Source organism: Crocuta crocuta, unplaced genomic scaffold (assembly GCF_008692635.1).
Source record: "Crocuta crocuta isolate KB4526 unplaced genomic scaffold, BGI_CrCroc_1.0 scaffold251, whole genome shotgun sequence".
Classification (NCBI taxonomy): Eukaryota; Metazoa; Chordata; class Mammalia; order Carnivora; family Hyaenidae; genus Crocuta; species Crocuta crocuta.
Window position 1 is genome coordinate 529,088 of NW_027527809.1, and position 17,790 is coordinate 546,877.

General features: G+C 36.0%; 1 protein-coding gene across 6 annotated transcripts in view; it reads right to left on the reverse strand.

Annotated features, from left to right (window-relative positions):
- The window catches only part of KDM4C (lysine demethylase 4C), a 426,956-nt gene that overhangs the window by 312,899 nt on the left and 96,267 nt on the right, over positions 1–17,790 (reverse strand). For all 6 annotated transcript variants that reach the window (XM_077774817.1, XM_077774795.1, XM_077774812.1 and 3 more), the window contains 2 exons: positions 4,282–4,385; positions 246–383 (listed from right to left, as the gene is read on the reverse strand). In XM_077774817.1, the coding sequence (XP_077630943.1) occupies positions 246–383; positions 4,282–4,385 (242 nt within the window). The remainder of the gene's footprint in view (positions 1–245; positions 384–4,281; positions 4,386–17,790) is intronic.

Consider the following 17,790-nt stretch of genomic DNA (forward strand, 5'->3'; position numbering starts at 1 on the left):
ATCAGCTGCATAAATTACCTCTCAAAGTAAACTGCTCCACATTAATCTCAAAACAGAAAACTGTAGCTACAAATGATAACAGCCATGTAAAACAAATATATCTAGTCTGAAAAAAAATTACCATGGTGAGCCACACACAGTAACAATGAGGGGGGAAAAAAAGTGCTGCACATGATCTTAGATTTCCCACTACAATAACCAGAATACATATTTAATTTATGCCTTGTTTTTGAGGCATAACTTACCAATTTAGCAACCTTCCCATAGTCAATCCATCTGACTGTAGCAAAATTTGTAGATTCTGCACAGTTGAAACCATGATTAAAACCAGCATGGTAGCCATATGGAAAAGTGATCATAAATTCTCCAGCCTCCTGAGTGATCTGCAGGGTAGAAAACATATAATATTTTCCAATTATCAGACTTTCCAAATTGCAAAGACAATTAAAATATATTTCCCATTTAAAAAAAAAAAGAAAAAAATGCCATGATATCAGAGCTATGCAGTATAAAAGAAATTCCTCCAGATCTTTATTCAATCCTTTAACAGTTTTTCAGGAAACTTTAAAGACTTTTATAAACAGGGTGTGATCTTCTGGCAATGTAGTTCAATCATTCAAACCATAATCAAAGATATTTTATTTTAAGATATCTTTAAGTTATGCAAGTTAATTTGTTCATGTTAGTAATCAATGTGTATATTTTTAATTCTTTAAAAAAATAATGTTACTGGAGTTATTTCACAGGACATATTTTGACTGATGTTTGTTAGAGCTAAAAAGAACTTTAATAATGCATGCTCAACAGGCTTTACAATTAATTCTGTTGCTAAAGAGTTGTGGTATTCACCAAATTATTCTTTCATAATACTCAGAAAACATTTAATTAACTGTGTTCCATTTAGTAATAAAATTTTTATCAAAAGAATTAATCAAATATGTATGTGTAAGTAACTTGAATAAACCAGTCAGAGCTTAAAGACAAACATGAAAAATATAGTTATTCCATTCTTATTTATTAAAGACTTACGGCCTTTCATAATCACCAAAACACACAAAATATACCATGAGCTATAGAAAAATAGTAACGCAAAAAATTTTTGGTGCTTTTTTTAAAATTTACCTACACTATGACGGATTATCAAATTTATTACCCATGGTTCATTTTCAGTCCTAAAATGTTGAGAAATGAATATGTGGGCAGGTACATGTATGTAAACATTCAGGAGACACACTGTATAAATACAGGTGTACACAATGCAACTCAGTTGCCATTTCAGGGATGCTAAAATGTTGTGTGTGTATTTTCTTTCCCAGCAATCCTGAAATGGATCTTATCACCTTCTCCCCCATGACAGCCCAGCAGGTGTTCTATGGCAATGAGCAGCAACTCAGCTGCCACCTGGCAGGCAGAGAATGGCTATCAGTGTTCAACATGGTTCCGGTTCCATCATTCTGAGCCACATGAGAACACAGCCTGGTTCTCTCCTTTCCTGGTCTCACTGAATTTCATTAATTATAATTGTCCTTGGAAACTAGGCACTTCCCTGTACTATGTGATAAAATAAACTCACCCTCATCAACTGTTTATGACCCTACACAGATGGGGAAGAGAGTAGGGCTGCTGCCTTTGGAATAAGGAGACTATCTTCACTGCTCCACTGCCTCCCACCCACAATCTTTTTCTACTCTACCTAGAAACTCTTCCTCTTGCCATGTTGAAAACGAGCATATGTTCCACTGAATGGGACTCTCAATTTTATGCTTCTGTGTAATTTCTAGAAACAGATCAGTACCAGTTAGCCAAAATACAAGGCTAAGTTACTGCCTTTGTGTAATATACAGGTCAGAAAATAGAGTGACAAAAAAGAACAAGTCCCTTTTATTATAAAACTAAACAATCATCACAATTCCATATAATAAAAGTTGAAAAGTGCACATGATCTAAAAGCAGACATTATGTTTGTTGAGTATATATGCACATACCTATATGATTACATGAAAATACACTGAAAGGAGGAAAATAATGTTATTCCAACTATGAAATGATTGCCTAAAAAGAGGGTCGAACTGAGGAAAAAGAATGTGTCTGTATAACATGTACTATGCAAAGCCCTTTATATAGATCATCTCTTTTCATTCTCCTAACAGGCCTATTGAGTAGGTACTATTGTTATCATCATTTTCCAGCTAAAGAAACTGAGGCTTAGAAAAATTATGTAATTTTCCCAAGTGACAGAATCAGGAATAAATCTGAGAAGTTTAATAGGAAGCCTACAATACTCTGTCCCACGTTACACTATCATTATCAGAGAATATGCTCCTTGAGGAGCAGAGTTATCACACATCTTTCTTCAACATAGAAGAGGAAGTGACAGTATTTCATATGAAAAACTGCAATTGCCAGTCAGATGGTGAGGCACTGGAGTCTTCAGAAGCCACAAAATAGTCCATCCTCAAGAGACCAGAGGAGAGCCTGGAACATCTGGTGATTTACCAAGTAGTATTGAGGAGCCACAGCCCAGAGATAGATGCAGGGGGCACCTGCCTTCTGCTCCCCAAAACTTGGAAAGGAGCCAGAAGCTCCAAGACCTCCATCCTGGGGAAATAAAAAAACCCCACAGTCCTGCTACTTAAAATAATCCCCTCTCCAATGACCAGCTTGGTCAAATATCTATCATAAGCCTTAAAATCATAAAGGATTTTCTGTCCTTCAGCAAGACCCTAGTCCACTCATTCTCCTCTGTCTTCTAAAACTCTAACTTAAAGTGTCTAATCAAGCTAATGTCAACCACCTAAAAAAACCCTCGCTGATGATGTGTCTGAGACTGAAAAACCCAGTGCCCAGAGGTACCTGCAAGAAAGTGCCATAGTGGCAGTGGCCCATCTCAGGGACACACCCCCTGCCCTCTGTAACACTGGGCACAGTGACAATACTGCAGTCCATCACCAGCCTCTCTCCACATCCATGCACACCTTCCACAGTGCCCATTTCAGAGGAATGCTTTTCATCATGGGTAAGACTATGTGAGTAAAACATTAGTGAGAGCATCCCTGTCACACAAGACAGATATGTCTCATCTTATGCGTGAATACAGCATAGATGGTTTGTGAATGAGCATGGACCCTCTTAAGCTGGAGAATGATTCCTGGTCCTTGCAAAACTCCCACTTTGAACAAAGCTGGGGATGGGAGGTGGAATGCACTTTAAGGACCTGAGATTAAGAAGAGGTAAAGATTTAGTCACAATTGAAAATCTGAGGTGAAAAACAGCAAAGATTACAGGAAGAAAAGTCAAATTAAAAATGAAGAAAAAAAGATGAAGAGGGCATAGCTATTTATTAATATTTCTACAAGGAGCTAATTACTAAATCCTCCTCTGAGAGGGAGCTTTTACTTATCTGGTCAAAAGTATTTTTTGTTTTTTGGGGCACCTGGGTGGTTCATTTGGTTAAGCATCTGACTTCAGTTCAGGTCATGATCTCGCGGTGCGTGAGTTTGAGCCTCATGTCCAGCTCTGTGCTAACAGCACGGAGCCTGGAGCCCACTTTGAGTTCTGTTTCTCCCTCTCTCTCTCTTCGCCTCTCCCCCGAGCCCCTCAAAAGTAAATAAACATTTAAAATAATTAATTTTTTGTTTTTGTTTTTTCCCTTTTGGCTTCTTCACATAAAAGTTCTCATGCTCCATAATAATTCTGACTCAATAACTGCCCATGGACACAGAAATAGAGGAATCTAGCATGTACTGAGTCTTACAGAACTTAATCTTTAGAAATATTCCAAAGAAGCAATATCTGATTCTTAAATCATCAGGCAATTTTATCCATAATGAAATTTCTACTGTATTATGTCTGAATGTGTTTAGAAGCAACATACTGATATCATAATCATTGACTCTAACCAACCAAACTGCTAACAGTAATCATTCCATATTCTTTTTAAAAAATAGATCACATATGCATAAATTATGTTATTCACATAAAAGACTTGAGTGTACAAGTGCTACATCTTATTTGTCAGATGTTCTGCATTTTATTTTCAGTATTGTTATAAGTGAACTATAACCAGCAAGAAATATCTAGTTAATGTATCCTGAAATAAAAGTAATTTCAATTTAGTAATTAGACAAATAACTGTTACATTATAAAACAAGAATATGAATTTTTCTACCCACATCCTAAAATTCCTATTTGAAGTTGAGGATATATTAGCTTGTGTTACATTTGTCTTAAATATAAATACTACACACACAAAATTAATGTTAAAGAATACTACTAATATACCTTGTCAAAGGGTATACCATACTTCTTCAGTACTGAGGGAGAGATCAGTGTCATCTTGTGGCGAAGAAATGCATCACACCCTTGAGAACTGCTTGGGAAAAAACCTAAATGGAAACAAATATAAGTGTAATGTGTCAATTATGTTAAAATTTCAGATAGGTTTTATAAAGCTATGTTCTAGTATTCTCACTGAATGACAGCTTTATGCAAATAGAGACCAACTCCACCATCAAAAAAAAAAAAAAACCTGGTTCTAAAAATTAGAGTCAGAATTCTTAAAAACTAAGAAATACATATTTATATTACTAAAGGTTGCCCTGCTTCACAAAAAGAGCTCCCAGGAATTGTTCTCATAATATATAAAATTACTAAGCCTTACAAATTTCAATGAACAAATTTTAATTCAATCTGCCTTATAACTGATAAATGTACAAAGTAATAAAGATGGTTAGGAAAGGTAAATAAGCATTGTCATAAAGAAACCTCTCATTTTAAAAAAGTCTCCTAGAAATTATCATTCCAGATGCAATTGTCCAAATGCGTGGCAAAGAACAGAAATGCAGCAGTTTCCCACCTTTCTGTGTTTCTTTTCATTAATTTAAAATAGTTAACTGCCAGTGTAGATAATGCTACTATAAACATAGGGGTACATGGATCCCTTTAAATTGGTAATTTTGTGTTCTTTGGGAAAATTTTACTCATATGTGGAAACTAAGAAAACAAATGCAAGGGGGGGAAATGAGAGAGAGAGACAAACCAAGAAACAAACTCTTAACTATGGAGAACAAACTGATGATTACCAGAGGAGAGGTTGGTAGGGGCATGCATGAAATAGATGATGGGGATTAAGGAGTGCGCTTCTTGTGATGAGCACTGGGTGAAGTGTCAGATCACTATACTGTACACCTGAAGCTAATATTACACTGTACATTAACTAAATGGAATTTAAATAAAAGCTAAAAAAAAATTAGCTGCTATCAATTTCCTGACCCAACTTCCTGGCCAGCACCAGTCAAATGCTTGGACACCTGCCCCACCAGCCTGTGTGACAGCAATGTTTTGAGGAGTCCCTGAAATGAGGAAGCTTAACATGTAAGCAAACCTTTCACTAACAGTATACCATGGACCAAATCACAGTCATTTTTCTCCACCACTGACTCCATTCCTGCAGTTCTGTCTGAGGCACACTCTCATTAATTCAGCTATGCTCAGCTAGAAGAAAATGAGCATGCATGATGCCCCACTCTTCACCTTCCTCAGTCAGAGGGAAACATGACCATGCCAAAGACAGTGGGAAAGCAAAAAGGGAAAGGCACACATGGAAAAGACAGAGGAGAATCCTAGAGAGAAAACCCTAAAGGAAGACAGAAGTCACCAGAAAAACAAGGGGATGCATATGAGTAAAGCAGAAAGAAGCAGAGGTGCTGTTTAACACCTCCACTACCAAAATAAAGAGAACGCTACTGGAAATGTTACTGATCTAACTCTGTGCTTCATTACATGCAAACAGGTCAAGCTCATGACCAATCTGATAAAAGGATCACCAGTACTCATTAACTAACAATGAACCATTTTAACCTCATGGAACTGTTTCACAAGAATATTTTTAAAGTAAATAAGACTTTATCGATGCCACCATGGTATATGTGCTCATCAGAAGGAAATAAATCAGCCAGCCTGGAAAGAGCCATTAGGTTATAAGGAATCACCTGTAAAAAAGGAAGGATGTTCTGCTTAAATATCTGCACTTGAATTTTTAAAACCGTTGACAATATTAAGAAAGTACATGCCAAAGGAAACAACAGAAATACTACTATTCCCTATAAAACCAATGAGAATAAAAGGAATAATTTTGCCCTATATGGTCATTTGATGCAGCCCTCTGTTTATGGTTAATATTTTTTATACATAAGTAGAAAATAAAACATTATACCAAGTAAACAACCCAATGAAAAAAATGCGGACTTTAGTGAATGGAGGAAAATACCACACTAGTGTAATGGCTATATCTACACAATAAGAAGTCCTGAGTCTTACACCACAGACAGTAAAGCACGGCAGAGTGGTCCCCAAACACACAACCCATGGAAATATTTTAATATTACAATTCAAGTGGATTTAGCAAACTTTTCAAATCTGTAACTTTGTGCATCCTAAATGAATTGAGTTTTAAATTACAATCAATGAAGAAAGAGGAGTCTATTTAATTTTCTTTTGATATGGATTTGTAATCAGGACCTGAACAATGTGGTGACTGGTCATAAGTTAATTTAAATTGGAAAACCACTGGAGGAAGATAATTTACAGTATATTAAAAACTTTGCATTGGTTTAGAATTTGTATTTACAACAGGCTATCAGAATTATATTTGACATCACTGAAAAACACCTCGTATACAGCACACATTATGTTCAAAGCATGTGCCTCAAAATGAATTTTACCTCAAAATATCTGCAGGAGTACAGAGTTCGTATTCACCCTCACTCCACAGTGTATGAAAAGTATGTTATTTAACAAGTCAGTAAAATCAGAATACTTGTAGATACAAAATGATATTTTTAAAAACTCAGAACTATGCTGGCTGAAGAAGTGCTACTATCTTTCATAATTAGTTAAAAAAATGCGTTGGAGTTGCCTGCATAAAACACAACAAAAAGTCTGATAGAAAAGGGTTGCCTGGGTGGCTCCGTCGGTTAAGCGTCTGACTTCGGCTCAGGTCATGATCTCACAATTCATGGGTTTGAGCCCCGCATCAGGATTCTGTGTCTCCCTCTCTCTCTGACACTCCCCTGCTTGCTCTCTCTCTCTCGCTCTCTCTCAGAAATTTAAAAGAAAAAAAAAGAAAAAACTGCAGAAAAAATCTGGCAGAAAAGATAACATTTAAGTAAAAAATTCAACTTAAGATGATTTGAGTTTTTCAAGAGTCACAAAGAAAAGAAAAAACATAGTATGTGTTAAAGTTTTTGCAAATAAGTTCTTTAAAATATACCTTTCAGAATCATTTTTTCTACTCTAGTATTTGCTTTCTTGATGTTCTCTTTTAAAAAAATTTTTTTTTAATGTTTTATTTATTTCTGAGAGAGAGAGACAACATGAACAGGGGAGAGTCAGAGAGAGAGGGAGACACAGAATCTGAAACAGGCTCCAGACTCTCGGCTAGCTGTCAGCACAGAATCCGATGTGGGGCTCGAACCCACGAACCGTGAGATCATGACCTGAGCGGAAGTCAGACGTTTAACTGACTGAGCCACCCAGGCGCCCCATTAATGTTCTCTTTTTAAAGTTTTGAATAATTTATTTGGAAGAAGTAGTCTCTAAAAGTTATATTTTAAGGTTACTACTATAACATTCCATAAAATTTTCCCGTTTACCAGTCACACTTTTTCCATGATCTTGGAAATCAAGAAGTTCCAATAAGGAAAAAGTTCTGCACTGACCCTTCAACGATCTAGTAGTGGAAACAGCAGCTAGCCTCCCACTGCCACACCTAACACCCATGTTCATCAGCTAATATGCCAGGTGTAGAACACAGAGAATAAACCTGTCACATCTTTCTGCACCATCTACTTTTGTCATGTTAGGTCACCTGGTTTATTCTTACATAAAAACAAACATATTAGGTAGGGGAGCAAGACACCAAATCTGCATTAGTGTTGTGGGGGGTGAGGTTTTACTTTCTTCTCCTATAGGGATATTTTAGTAGGAATATTTGAGAGAAACCATGTTATGAGATTTTTGTATAAATCTGATCCAATCCCCTCTTACAGGTACTTATCACACAAGCTTACTTGAGTACCAACATTCCTCTCTCTTTTACCACTCTGAAAAAGTGTTATTAAATAGCACAATTAAGTTTTAGACCAAACACCTAATTGTTTGAAATATTTAAAGCCACCTTCACCTTGTCCATATGGCCAGCAGAACAAGAGAGAATAATAGTTGTTAAGAACTTGCTGAGTCTTACTGAGATGTGGATTCCAAACACAGCTTCAACACTCATGTAGCTTTGAACAGCCATGTAATCTCTCAGCTCCTCAGTTTCCCCATCTGTACAATTAGGATGCTATTATTATCTTCCTCACTGGATTCTTTTTTCCAGCTTTACTGAGATATAACTGACATGTAACATTGTAAGTTTAAGGTATACAGAGTAAGAATCTGATTCATGTATATATTGTGAAATGATTACCACAATAAGTTTAGTTAATATCCATCACTTCATATAGTAAGTTTTTTGTGATGATAAATGATTTTAATTATAATTATCATATCATAAATGATGATACATTTTTTGCATATGCTTAAAACTTAAAAATCTACTCTCTTAGCAACCTTTACAGATATAATACATCAACTATAGCCACCATACTGTACAGCACATCCCCAAAACTTATTCTTCCTATAACTAAGTTTGTACCTTTTGACCACCTTACACCATTTCCCTTACCCATCACCTCTGGGAACCACCACCAAAATCTTTCCTCTTTATCTGTATGTTCATTTTTTTTAGATTCCACATGTGGGATCATCCAGTATTTTTCTTTCTCTGTCTGACTTATTTCACTTAGTATAACAAATTCATGATTCATCCATGTTGTTACAAATGGTAGAATTTCCTTATGATGAAATGATATTCCATTGTCTTCACATTTAACACATTTGCTTTATTAATGGAGACTTGCTAATGTCATTGGACACTTAGATTGTTTCTATGTCTTGGCTACTGTGAATATTGCTGCAATTGAACATGAGAGTGGAGATATCTTTCCTAAACAATGATTCCATTTCCTTTTCATATATACCCAGAAGAGGAACAGTAGTTATAAATTTAATTTTTTTAACTTTGTTTATTTTAAGAGAGAGAGAGAGAGTAGGAGAGCGGCAAAGAGAAAGAGAGACAGAAAATCCGAAGCAGACTCTGCACTGTCAGTACAGAGCCCAATGTCGGGCTCAAATTCGCAAACTGTGAGATGATGACATGAGCTCAAACAAAGAGTCAGACGCTTAATTGACTGAGCCACCCAGGCACCCCTATATTAAATTTTTTTGAAGAAACTCCATAGAGAGCCTACAGTGGCTCTCCTCACTGGATCATTACAGGAATCCAACAGGATAATGCACAAATAACTTAGCCATAGTCAAAAGGTAGAAGCAACCTAAGTGTCCATCAACTGATTAATGGATGAACAAAAAGTGATAATATCCACACAATGAAATATTACTCAGCCATAAAAAAGAATGAAATACTGATACATGCTATAAAATGGAAAACATGATAAGTGAAAGAAACCAGACACAAAAGGTCACATATTGTACGATTCCATGTATACTGAAATATTCTAAATTGGTAAATTCCTAGAGAGAAAGCACGCTAGTAGTTGTCAGGGTAGAGGGAGAAATGGGAGGGAACAGAGAACGACTGATTAATAAATACAGGGTTTCCATCTAGGGTGATGGAATTCTCTTAGAACTTGACAGAGGTGATGATTACACAATAAGAATATACTAGTGGCACCTGAGTGGCTCAGTCGGTAGAGCATCTGACTCTTGATCTCAGGGTTATGAGCACAGGCCCCACATTGGGTGTGGAGCCTACTTTAATTGTACACTTCAAAATGGTTAATAGTTTATTTTATGTTATATGAATTTTGCCTCCACTAAAAAAAAACTTGTTGGCACCAAAAACCATAAAATACCTAGGAATAAACCTAACCAAAGAAGTGAAAAATCTATACACTGAAAACTATAGAAAGCTTATGAAAGAAACTGAAGAAGACACAGAAAAATGGAAAAACAGTCCATGCTCATGAACTGGAAGAATAAATATTGTTAAAATGTCAATACTACCCCAAGCAATCTATATATTCAATGCAACCCCTATCAAAATAACACTAGCATTCTTCACAAAGCTAGAAAAAATAATCCTAAAATTTGTACAGAATGAGAAAAGACCTCAAATAGCCAAAGCAATCCTGAAAAAGAAAACCAAAGCTGGAGGCATTACAATCCCTCCAAGATTGTATGGCTTCAAGACATATTACATAGCTGTAATCATCAAGACAGTATGGTGCTGGCACAAAAACAGACACTCAGATCAATGGAACAGAGCAGAGAACCCAGAAATGGACCCACACACATAATGGCCAACTTATCTTTGACAAAGCAGGAAAGAATTTCCAATGGAATAAAGAGAGTTTCTTCAGTAAATTATGTGGGGAAATCTGGACAGTGACATGAGAAAAATGAACCTGGACCACTTTCTTACACCATACACAAAAATAAAGTCAAAATGGATGTAAGACCTAACCATAAGACAAGAAGCCACCAAAATCCTAGAGTAGAAAACATGCAAAAGCCTCATTGAACTCTGCTGCAGCAACTTCTCACCTCTTCCAGAGGCAAGGGAAACAAAACCAAAAATGAACTATTGGAATCTCATCAAAATAAAAAACTCCTGCATAGAGAAGGAAACAATCAGTGAAACTAAAAGGCAACTGATGGAATGGGAGAAGATATTTGCAAATAACATACCAAATAAAGGGTTAGTATCCAAAATCTATAAAGAACTTATCAAACTCAACACCCAAAAAACAATCCAGCAAAGAAATGGCAAAAGACATGAATCAACACTTCTCCAAAAAGACATCCAAATGGCTACCAGACATATGAAAAAAAAATGCTCAACATCACTCATCATCAGGGAAATACAAATTAAAACCACAAATAGATACCACCTCACACTAGTCAGAAAGGCTAAAATTAACAACTCAGGCAACAACAGATGTTGTCGAGGATGCGGAGAAGAGGATCTCTTTTGCACTGCTGGTGGGAATGCAAACTAGTGCAGCCACTCTGGAAAACAGTATAGAGATTCCTTAAAAAATTAAAAATAGAACTACTCTACATCCCAGCAGTTGCACTACTAGGTATTTATCCAAGGGAGACAGGCATGCTGTTTAAAGGGGCACATGCACCCCAATGTTTATAGTATCACCATCAATAGCAGACAAAGTATGGAAAGAGCCCAAGTGTCCATTGACAGATGAATGGATAACGAAGATGTGGTATACATGTATATATACATATATATACATACACACATACCAATACATATACAATGGAATATTACTTGGCAATCAAAAAGAATGAAATCTTGCCATTTGCAGCTATGTGGATAGAACTAGAGGGTATTAAGCTAAGTGAAATTAGTCAGAGAAAGGCAAATATCATATGACTTCACTCACATGACGTATTTAAGATACAAAACAGACGAACATAAGGGAAGAGAAGCAAAAATAATATAAAAACAAGGAGGGGGATAAAACACAAGAGATTCTTAAAGACAGAGAACAAACTGAGGGTTGCTAGAGGGGTTGTGGGCGGGGGCTGGGGTAAAAACGTAAGGGGCATTAAGGAAGACATTTGTTGAGCTGAGCACTGAGTGTTATACATAGGCAATGAATCACTTAGCAAACAGCAGAAAGAAAGAAAGAAAGAAAGAAAGAAAGAAAGAAAGAAAGAAAGAAAGAAAGAAAGAAAGAAAGAAAGAAAAGAGAGAGGGGGAGAGAGAGAGAGACAGAGAGAAAGAAAGAAAGAAAGAAAAAGAAAGAAAGAAAGAAAGAAAGAAAGAAAGAAAGAAAGAAAGAAAGAAAGAAAGAAAGAAAGAAAGAAAGAAAGAAAGAAAGAAAGGAAAGAGAGAGGAGGGGAGGGAGAGAGAGAGAGAGAAAGAAAGAAAGAAAGAAAGAAAGAAAGAAAGAAAGAGAGAGAGAGAGAGAGAGAGGGAGGGAGGAAGGAAGGGAGGGAGGGAGGGTGGAAGAAAGAATCTAGTTGGTATACTTGACACAGTAAATTTTCAGTAAATAGTAACCATTCCTTTTATCTCTATTACTCATTTAAACTATACTGAGTCCAGTCATCATGTTAGTTCAACAAATCTTCCTTTTCCACTATCTCTGCAGTCTGCTAGCTGAGAAAGGGGACCACAGTCCCAAGAGACCTAGAGAGCTGACTGGGGGTGTTTTCATGAAAGGTCAATGGTTACTAAGCCTTTAAAAACTGTCTCATTTCCAGGGCACCTGGGTGGCTCAGTCAGTTAAACGTCCGACTTCGGCTCAGGTTATGATCTCTCAGTTCATGAGTTTCAGCCCTGTGTTGGGCTCTGTGCTCACAGCTCAGAGCCTGGAGCCTGCTTCAGATTTTGTGTCTCCCTCTCTCTTTCTGTCCCTCCCCTACTTGTACTCTGTCTCTCTCTCAAAAATAAATGAATATTAAACAAAGTTTTTTAAAAAGACTAATAAAGTACTGCTAGGAGTTGTGCGGCATGGGAAGTGTAGAATCCCATAACCCTTCTTCAAGTAATAGGTTGCATCTACTGAACATAATGTCTTGTATTCAAAGGAAAAGTGATCATATGTGAGAAGCATTATTCTAAGTGAAAGAAGACACAGGAGTCTACATACTGTAAAATTCTATTTTTAGGCACAGAAATAAGATTAGTGGTTGCCAACAGCTGTGGGAAGGGATTAACTGGGAAATGGCACAAGAGAACCTTTTCAGGGAATTGGTTATGTTCTGTATCTTGATGATGGTGGTAATTACACCACTGTACATATTTGTCAAAACTCACTGAACTGTATATTTAAAGGGGTTGGCTTTTGCCTTGAGTACATCATACCACAACTAATCTGACCTCCCAAAATAATCATTAAATGTTTTTAAATTTTTTTAGAGGTAGAGAAGATCTACTCTAAAAATATATCCTTTCCTTCAGATAAAAATTTCTCCAAACTGTCAGTTGGTTTACATTTTCTAATATATTGGCTATTACAAAGGAATTCTTTTAAAATTCCAATATCGTATGACACACATAAACACATACTGTTGCTATTAAGTCAGTAAAGGTTCAGTCTTGGAAAAAGATTAGAAATCAAAGTTTAGTAACTATTTCTATGGATTTGAGAATATTAGTTTGGAGAAGTTTAAATTAGTTATTAGTCAGTTTGGAAACAAAGGATGAAGGGAAGAAAGGAATGAGGAAAGATGAAGAAATCGGACATGTAGACTATATGCCCATATTAGCAATAGATTTTATGATAATTTCATTTAAATATAATTGAAATTTACCAAAGTATGCTTTGATAGAGTTTTTAAAATGTTTGTGCAATATTCATATGACTGATATATATAGCAACCATAAAAACAAATGGTAAGGGAAAGAATACAGAAAAAGGATATGGAAGGATTTCTTCTGTGAGAAGTACTTTTAGATAGATGTATTAAATTTACACATGGAATTTCTTAACAAGTTTATTAATGAAAAGATCCAATGAGCTACAGTATCTGGGGAGAAACTTGGTAATTCTTACCCATATCCCTACTTAAAACATCAACGTTAGAGGTTTAAGCTATAGTTGACCTCTCTGTGCTACCATTTGTGGTGTTATTAATTCAGATTGGGTAGAAAATTATCACACTGTAAGGTTAACTCAGCTCTACATGTCTCATAATCTATCAAAACAGGCTTTACTCCGCTCTCAGTGTCCCACGACCCACCAACATCACTACTAGACAGAGCTCCATGGAGCACTCCAGAGGAGCACCAGGAGAAATTCACACTGATCATGGTCTTGAGAAGGATGATGGTTCTCCTAAACAATCACCTTATTTTATCTCCTGAACACAGTAAGAGTTAAGTTTTTTCCATTTCAAGCTGGCTGTCAGAATATTTAGAGTTCAAATTTCTACCCAATGTAACAAGTATTTGGGTCATTACATATGGTTTCTTATTGCATTCCTAAGACCACTTTGTTTCAGATCCCACTTATGTCCCCTTGAAATGACACATGGACCACACAGTCATAGATCAAGGGCTCCCCAAGCCAAGAACTTTGAGCTCAAATAGGTCACAGTCAAGCTAACCAGAATTTTCCTGACTCAGCTTCCACCCACAGAATCAAAGTACTCCTAAGTTTCCTCCATAGTAACTCCTCCCTGCTAGCTGACATTCCCTTCCTGAATTCTTCCTTCCCATTCTCTGCTGTCATTTTTTTAGAAAATTGTCTTTCACCTTACATTCAAATTATGCTAGCTTGGTGTATGTTATCTATTATTGCCCAACACGTAAAATCCTTCTAGGAATGCAGCTGGGCATAAAATATTCAGATATATTTAAACATGGACAGCGATATCTGACATCAAATCATAAGAAAATTAAGTTAGGGCCTGTTGCACCATTCTTAATGTAACTCAGTTGATAGAAAGATGAAAATAACATACCCTGACACACCACCCAATGATCTCCATGCCTAAGGCATGAGTTAGGCATGAAGGCAGAGAATATATCATTTAACTGCTTCATTTTTTATGGCTTAGAGGGTCCCTTAAAATTGACTTATAAATAAACAGGGATATTTTTATTTATTAGCCTTTCAAAACTAGGCATTTTAATATGATATTTTCAAGATCATCAGCTAAATGAATGCTTAAGGTAATAATGTATTTATCATTTGGAGAGCTGATACAAGTATATTTTTCTAATTCCAAGACAGAGGTATGAGAACAGATCAGTTTACAATCTGTTCATAAAACTAAAATGACTTGTTATTTATTGCTGCTCTTCTAGTCTCCTGACAGCAGGTTAACAATCTTTTGGGCCAAAGCCTCTGAAGGGATTTAAAGATGGCTTCCCAGAAATCCATATAAATGACCAATCTTGAGTATAATTTCAGAGAGTCCACATACTGCCTGCATCCCACCCACAAGACTCTTGTCCACCTCCTGCAATCAGGCTAAGGCTCTCTGCTCCACAGGCTTAAATTCAAGACTAGTAAGTCATTAAAACACCCCCCCCCCAAAAAAAAACTGTTAAAAACTGTTTTTAAAAGGCAAATTAATCCTTCATAATAATGACTCATCTTCTTTGCCAAATGTTGTTTTAATAAGTCACAACTAAAATACTTGCTACAAGTAAAAGAATCAGTTTATACACTTCTACTATACTGTCATCTGAAACAAGATTCCTGCTGATCATGCATACTTCCAAACTGAGACGCACAAAGCCCTAACTCACATACTCTTTTCCCAGTAGCCAAAATTTTGACCACAGTAAATCATCTTCAATTTTTTTAATACTGGCATTTTATTCACAATAAAAAACTAGTGAAATATAATCCTTCACAAAATTTTTTAGTCATTCCCAACTTACTTTAATCCATACGTTGCTTAACTCAATAGAACAGCAAAGATATTGCCTTATTTCTAAAATAGATGAGATTTAGACAGTCTAAAAAGTGAAAATGTTCAAAACTGTCATTCATGATTTAACATTATATCTCTATTCTCCTTTATATTTTCCATTCAGTTGTATCAAACCAAAAATTAGAAAGAATGTAATGGCATCATAGGCAAACATAACAAGTATAAAAATTCCAACAATTCACTTGAGGTTTTTTTTTTATTATACTTACATACATATAATATTGGGGAAAAAAACTATATAAATGAGAAAGCAGCTGAAGGGCAAAATCAAACTCCTGGCTTTATTAGATGCAGGCTTAATGTCTTTCAGATAAAATATTTGTAGGTGCTACAGTCAATCAAGATTTCAATAGAAACCAAAGATGAAAGCATTCATGCATAAAAGGCAAGTGTGATAATTATGATGTGCAGACAAGATAATGGAAAATATCCCCGGCTGCTTTTCATTTTATGTATCAAGTGCTGCCTTGACCTAGACATCCTATAATGTTCCATCACATTTACTGCATTATTTTATCATTTTAATTATTTAGCAGAATTCAATTAATTTGGCTGGCATCTGGTCAGTGGATGGAATTCCTCTACTGTCTCATAGGGTCTTTTCCCTGTGTCATTTCTCAAAATAATCTTGCAAAACAGTTTTGAATAAACATGCAATTGATTTAAAGTTCTTGTTCATCCTTCAAGTTTATTAACCTCTTACTGATTAAACAAATGGCACCCACTTTCCTAGAATGTCATTTTCAGACAGTTTCTGTCAAAGCATTCACAGACAATTTATAGCAGAAATTTTAGTGTGTGACTCTATACTGTAAAATTTACATTGGCTCCATTTTAAAAGTTCTCTGGTGGTGAGGCAAAGAGAAAATGGTGGAATAATTATTATAGAGAAGAGCATACAGATCCGTTCAGCATACAGATTTAGCACAAAGTTCATTGCCTGTGTATTTAAGGATTATGGTAATCATTTTCTCAGCTGTATTCTAATCTATTATCCAGAACCAGGATTCATCCACCTTAATATTCATGAAAATAGTCCCTAACAAAGTTCAAGATTACAATTACATTGCTATTATTACTACAATGTATTACATTATAAAAATACTAAGGCTTTATAGTTATTAGCCTGCCAAAATTATAATAATGCTTCTGACAAATGTGATACTGTAACTGTTCCTTCTAATACTCTTCTATAATTTGAGGGGAAAGTAACTTTTAGATATCATTAACAACTTCTGTTCAAAACTGTCAAGTCAATGAAAGGGGTTTTCAGTGTCCCCATTTCATTATCAAATGAAAACACACATAATGTAAGAACAAAAATCCTTTCCTACTAGAAGGCAAACCTAAAACACCAATAAAACAGATCAGCACCTGACTAAAAGGACAATGGTCACTGAGGATTCGATCCTGGATAAAAGAAGCAGAATGTCTTAGGCTAGCTGTCACTCAAATGGAACTCTACCTTCCCCTAGAAATAAGTCACTACCAGCCTACTTCTTCCTTGCAAAGGGAAAACAGATGAAGCTGACAGGGGATGAATATGATTCTCCTCCCTCGTATTAACAGATATGGCAAGGTTTTTTTCTGTCAGAAAAGAGGAAGGCACCTTCTGTAATACAAGTGGGTACACAATGAAACCATTAATAGAGTTCTTCATTTAGCCCTTATGAAGATGGACAAAGCCACAAAAAAAAAAAAAAAAAAAATCAAGTTCCACTAAGGTATGTTTAAATTTGCCAGTCTAAGGGGCATGTAGGTAGCTTAGTTCATTGAGCATCCAACTTCAGCTCAATTCATGATCTCACAGTTTGTGAGTTCAAGCCCCGCGTCTAGTTCTGTGATGAAAGTTCAGAGCATGGAGCCTGCTTCAGATTCTGTGTGTGCGTCTCTCTCTCTCTGCTCCTCCTCTGCTTGCACTCTGCCTCTGTCTCTCTCTTTCTCTATTTCTCTTTTAAAAATAAATAAATATTGGGGCGCCTGGGTGGCTCAGTTGGTTAAGCATCCAACTCAGGTCATGATCTCACGGTTCCTGGGTTTGAGTCCCGCATAGGGCTCTGTGCTGACAGCTAGCTCAGAGCCTGGAGCCTGTTTCAGATTCTATGTCTCCCTCTCTCTCTCTGACCCTTCCCTCCTCATTCTGTCTCTCTCTTTCAGAAATAAATTTTTTTTAAACATTAAAAAATAATAATAAAATAAAATTTTTTTAATAAAAATAAATAAATATTAAAAAAACTTTCCATTCTAAGAAAG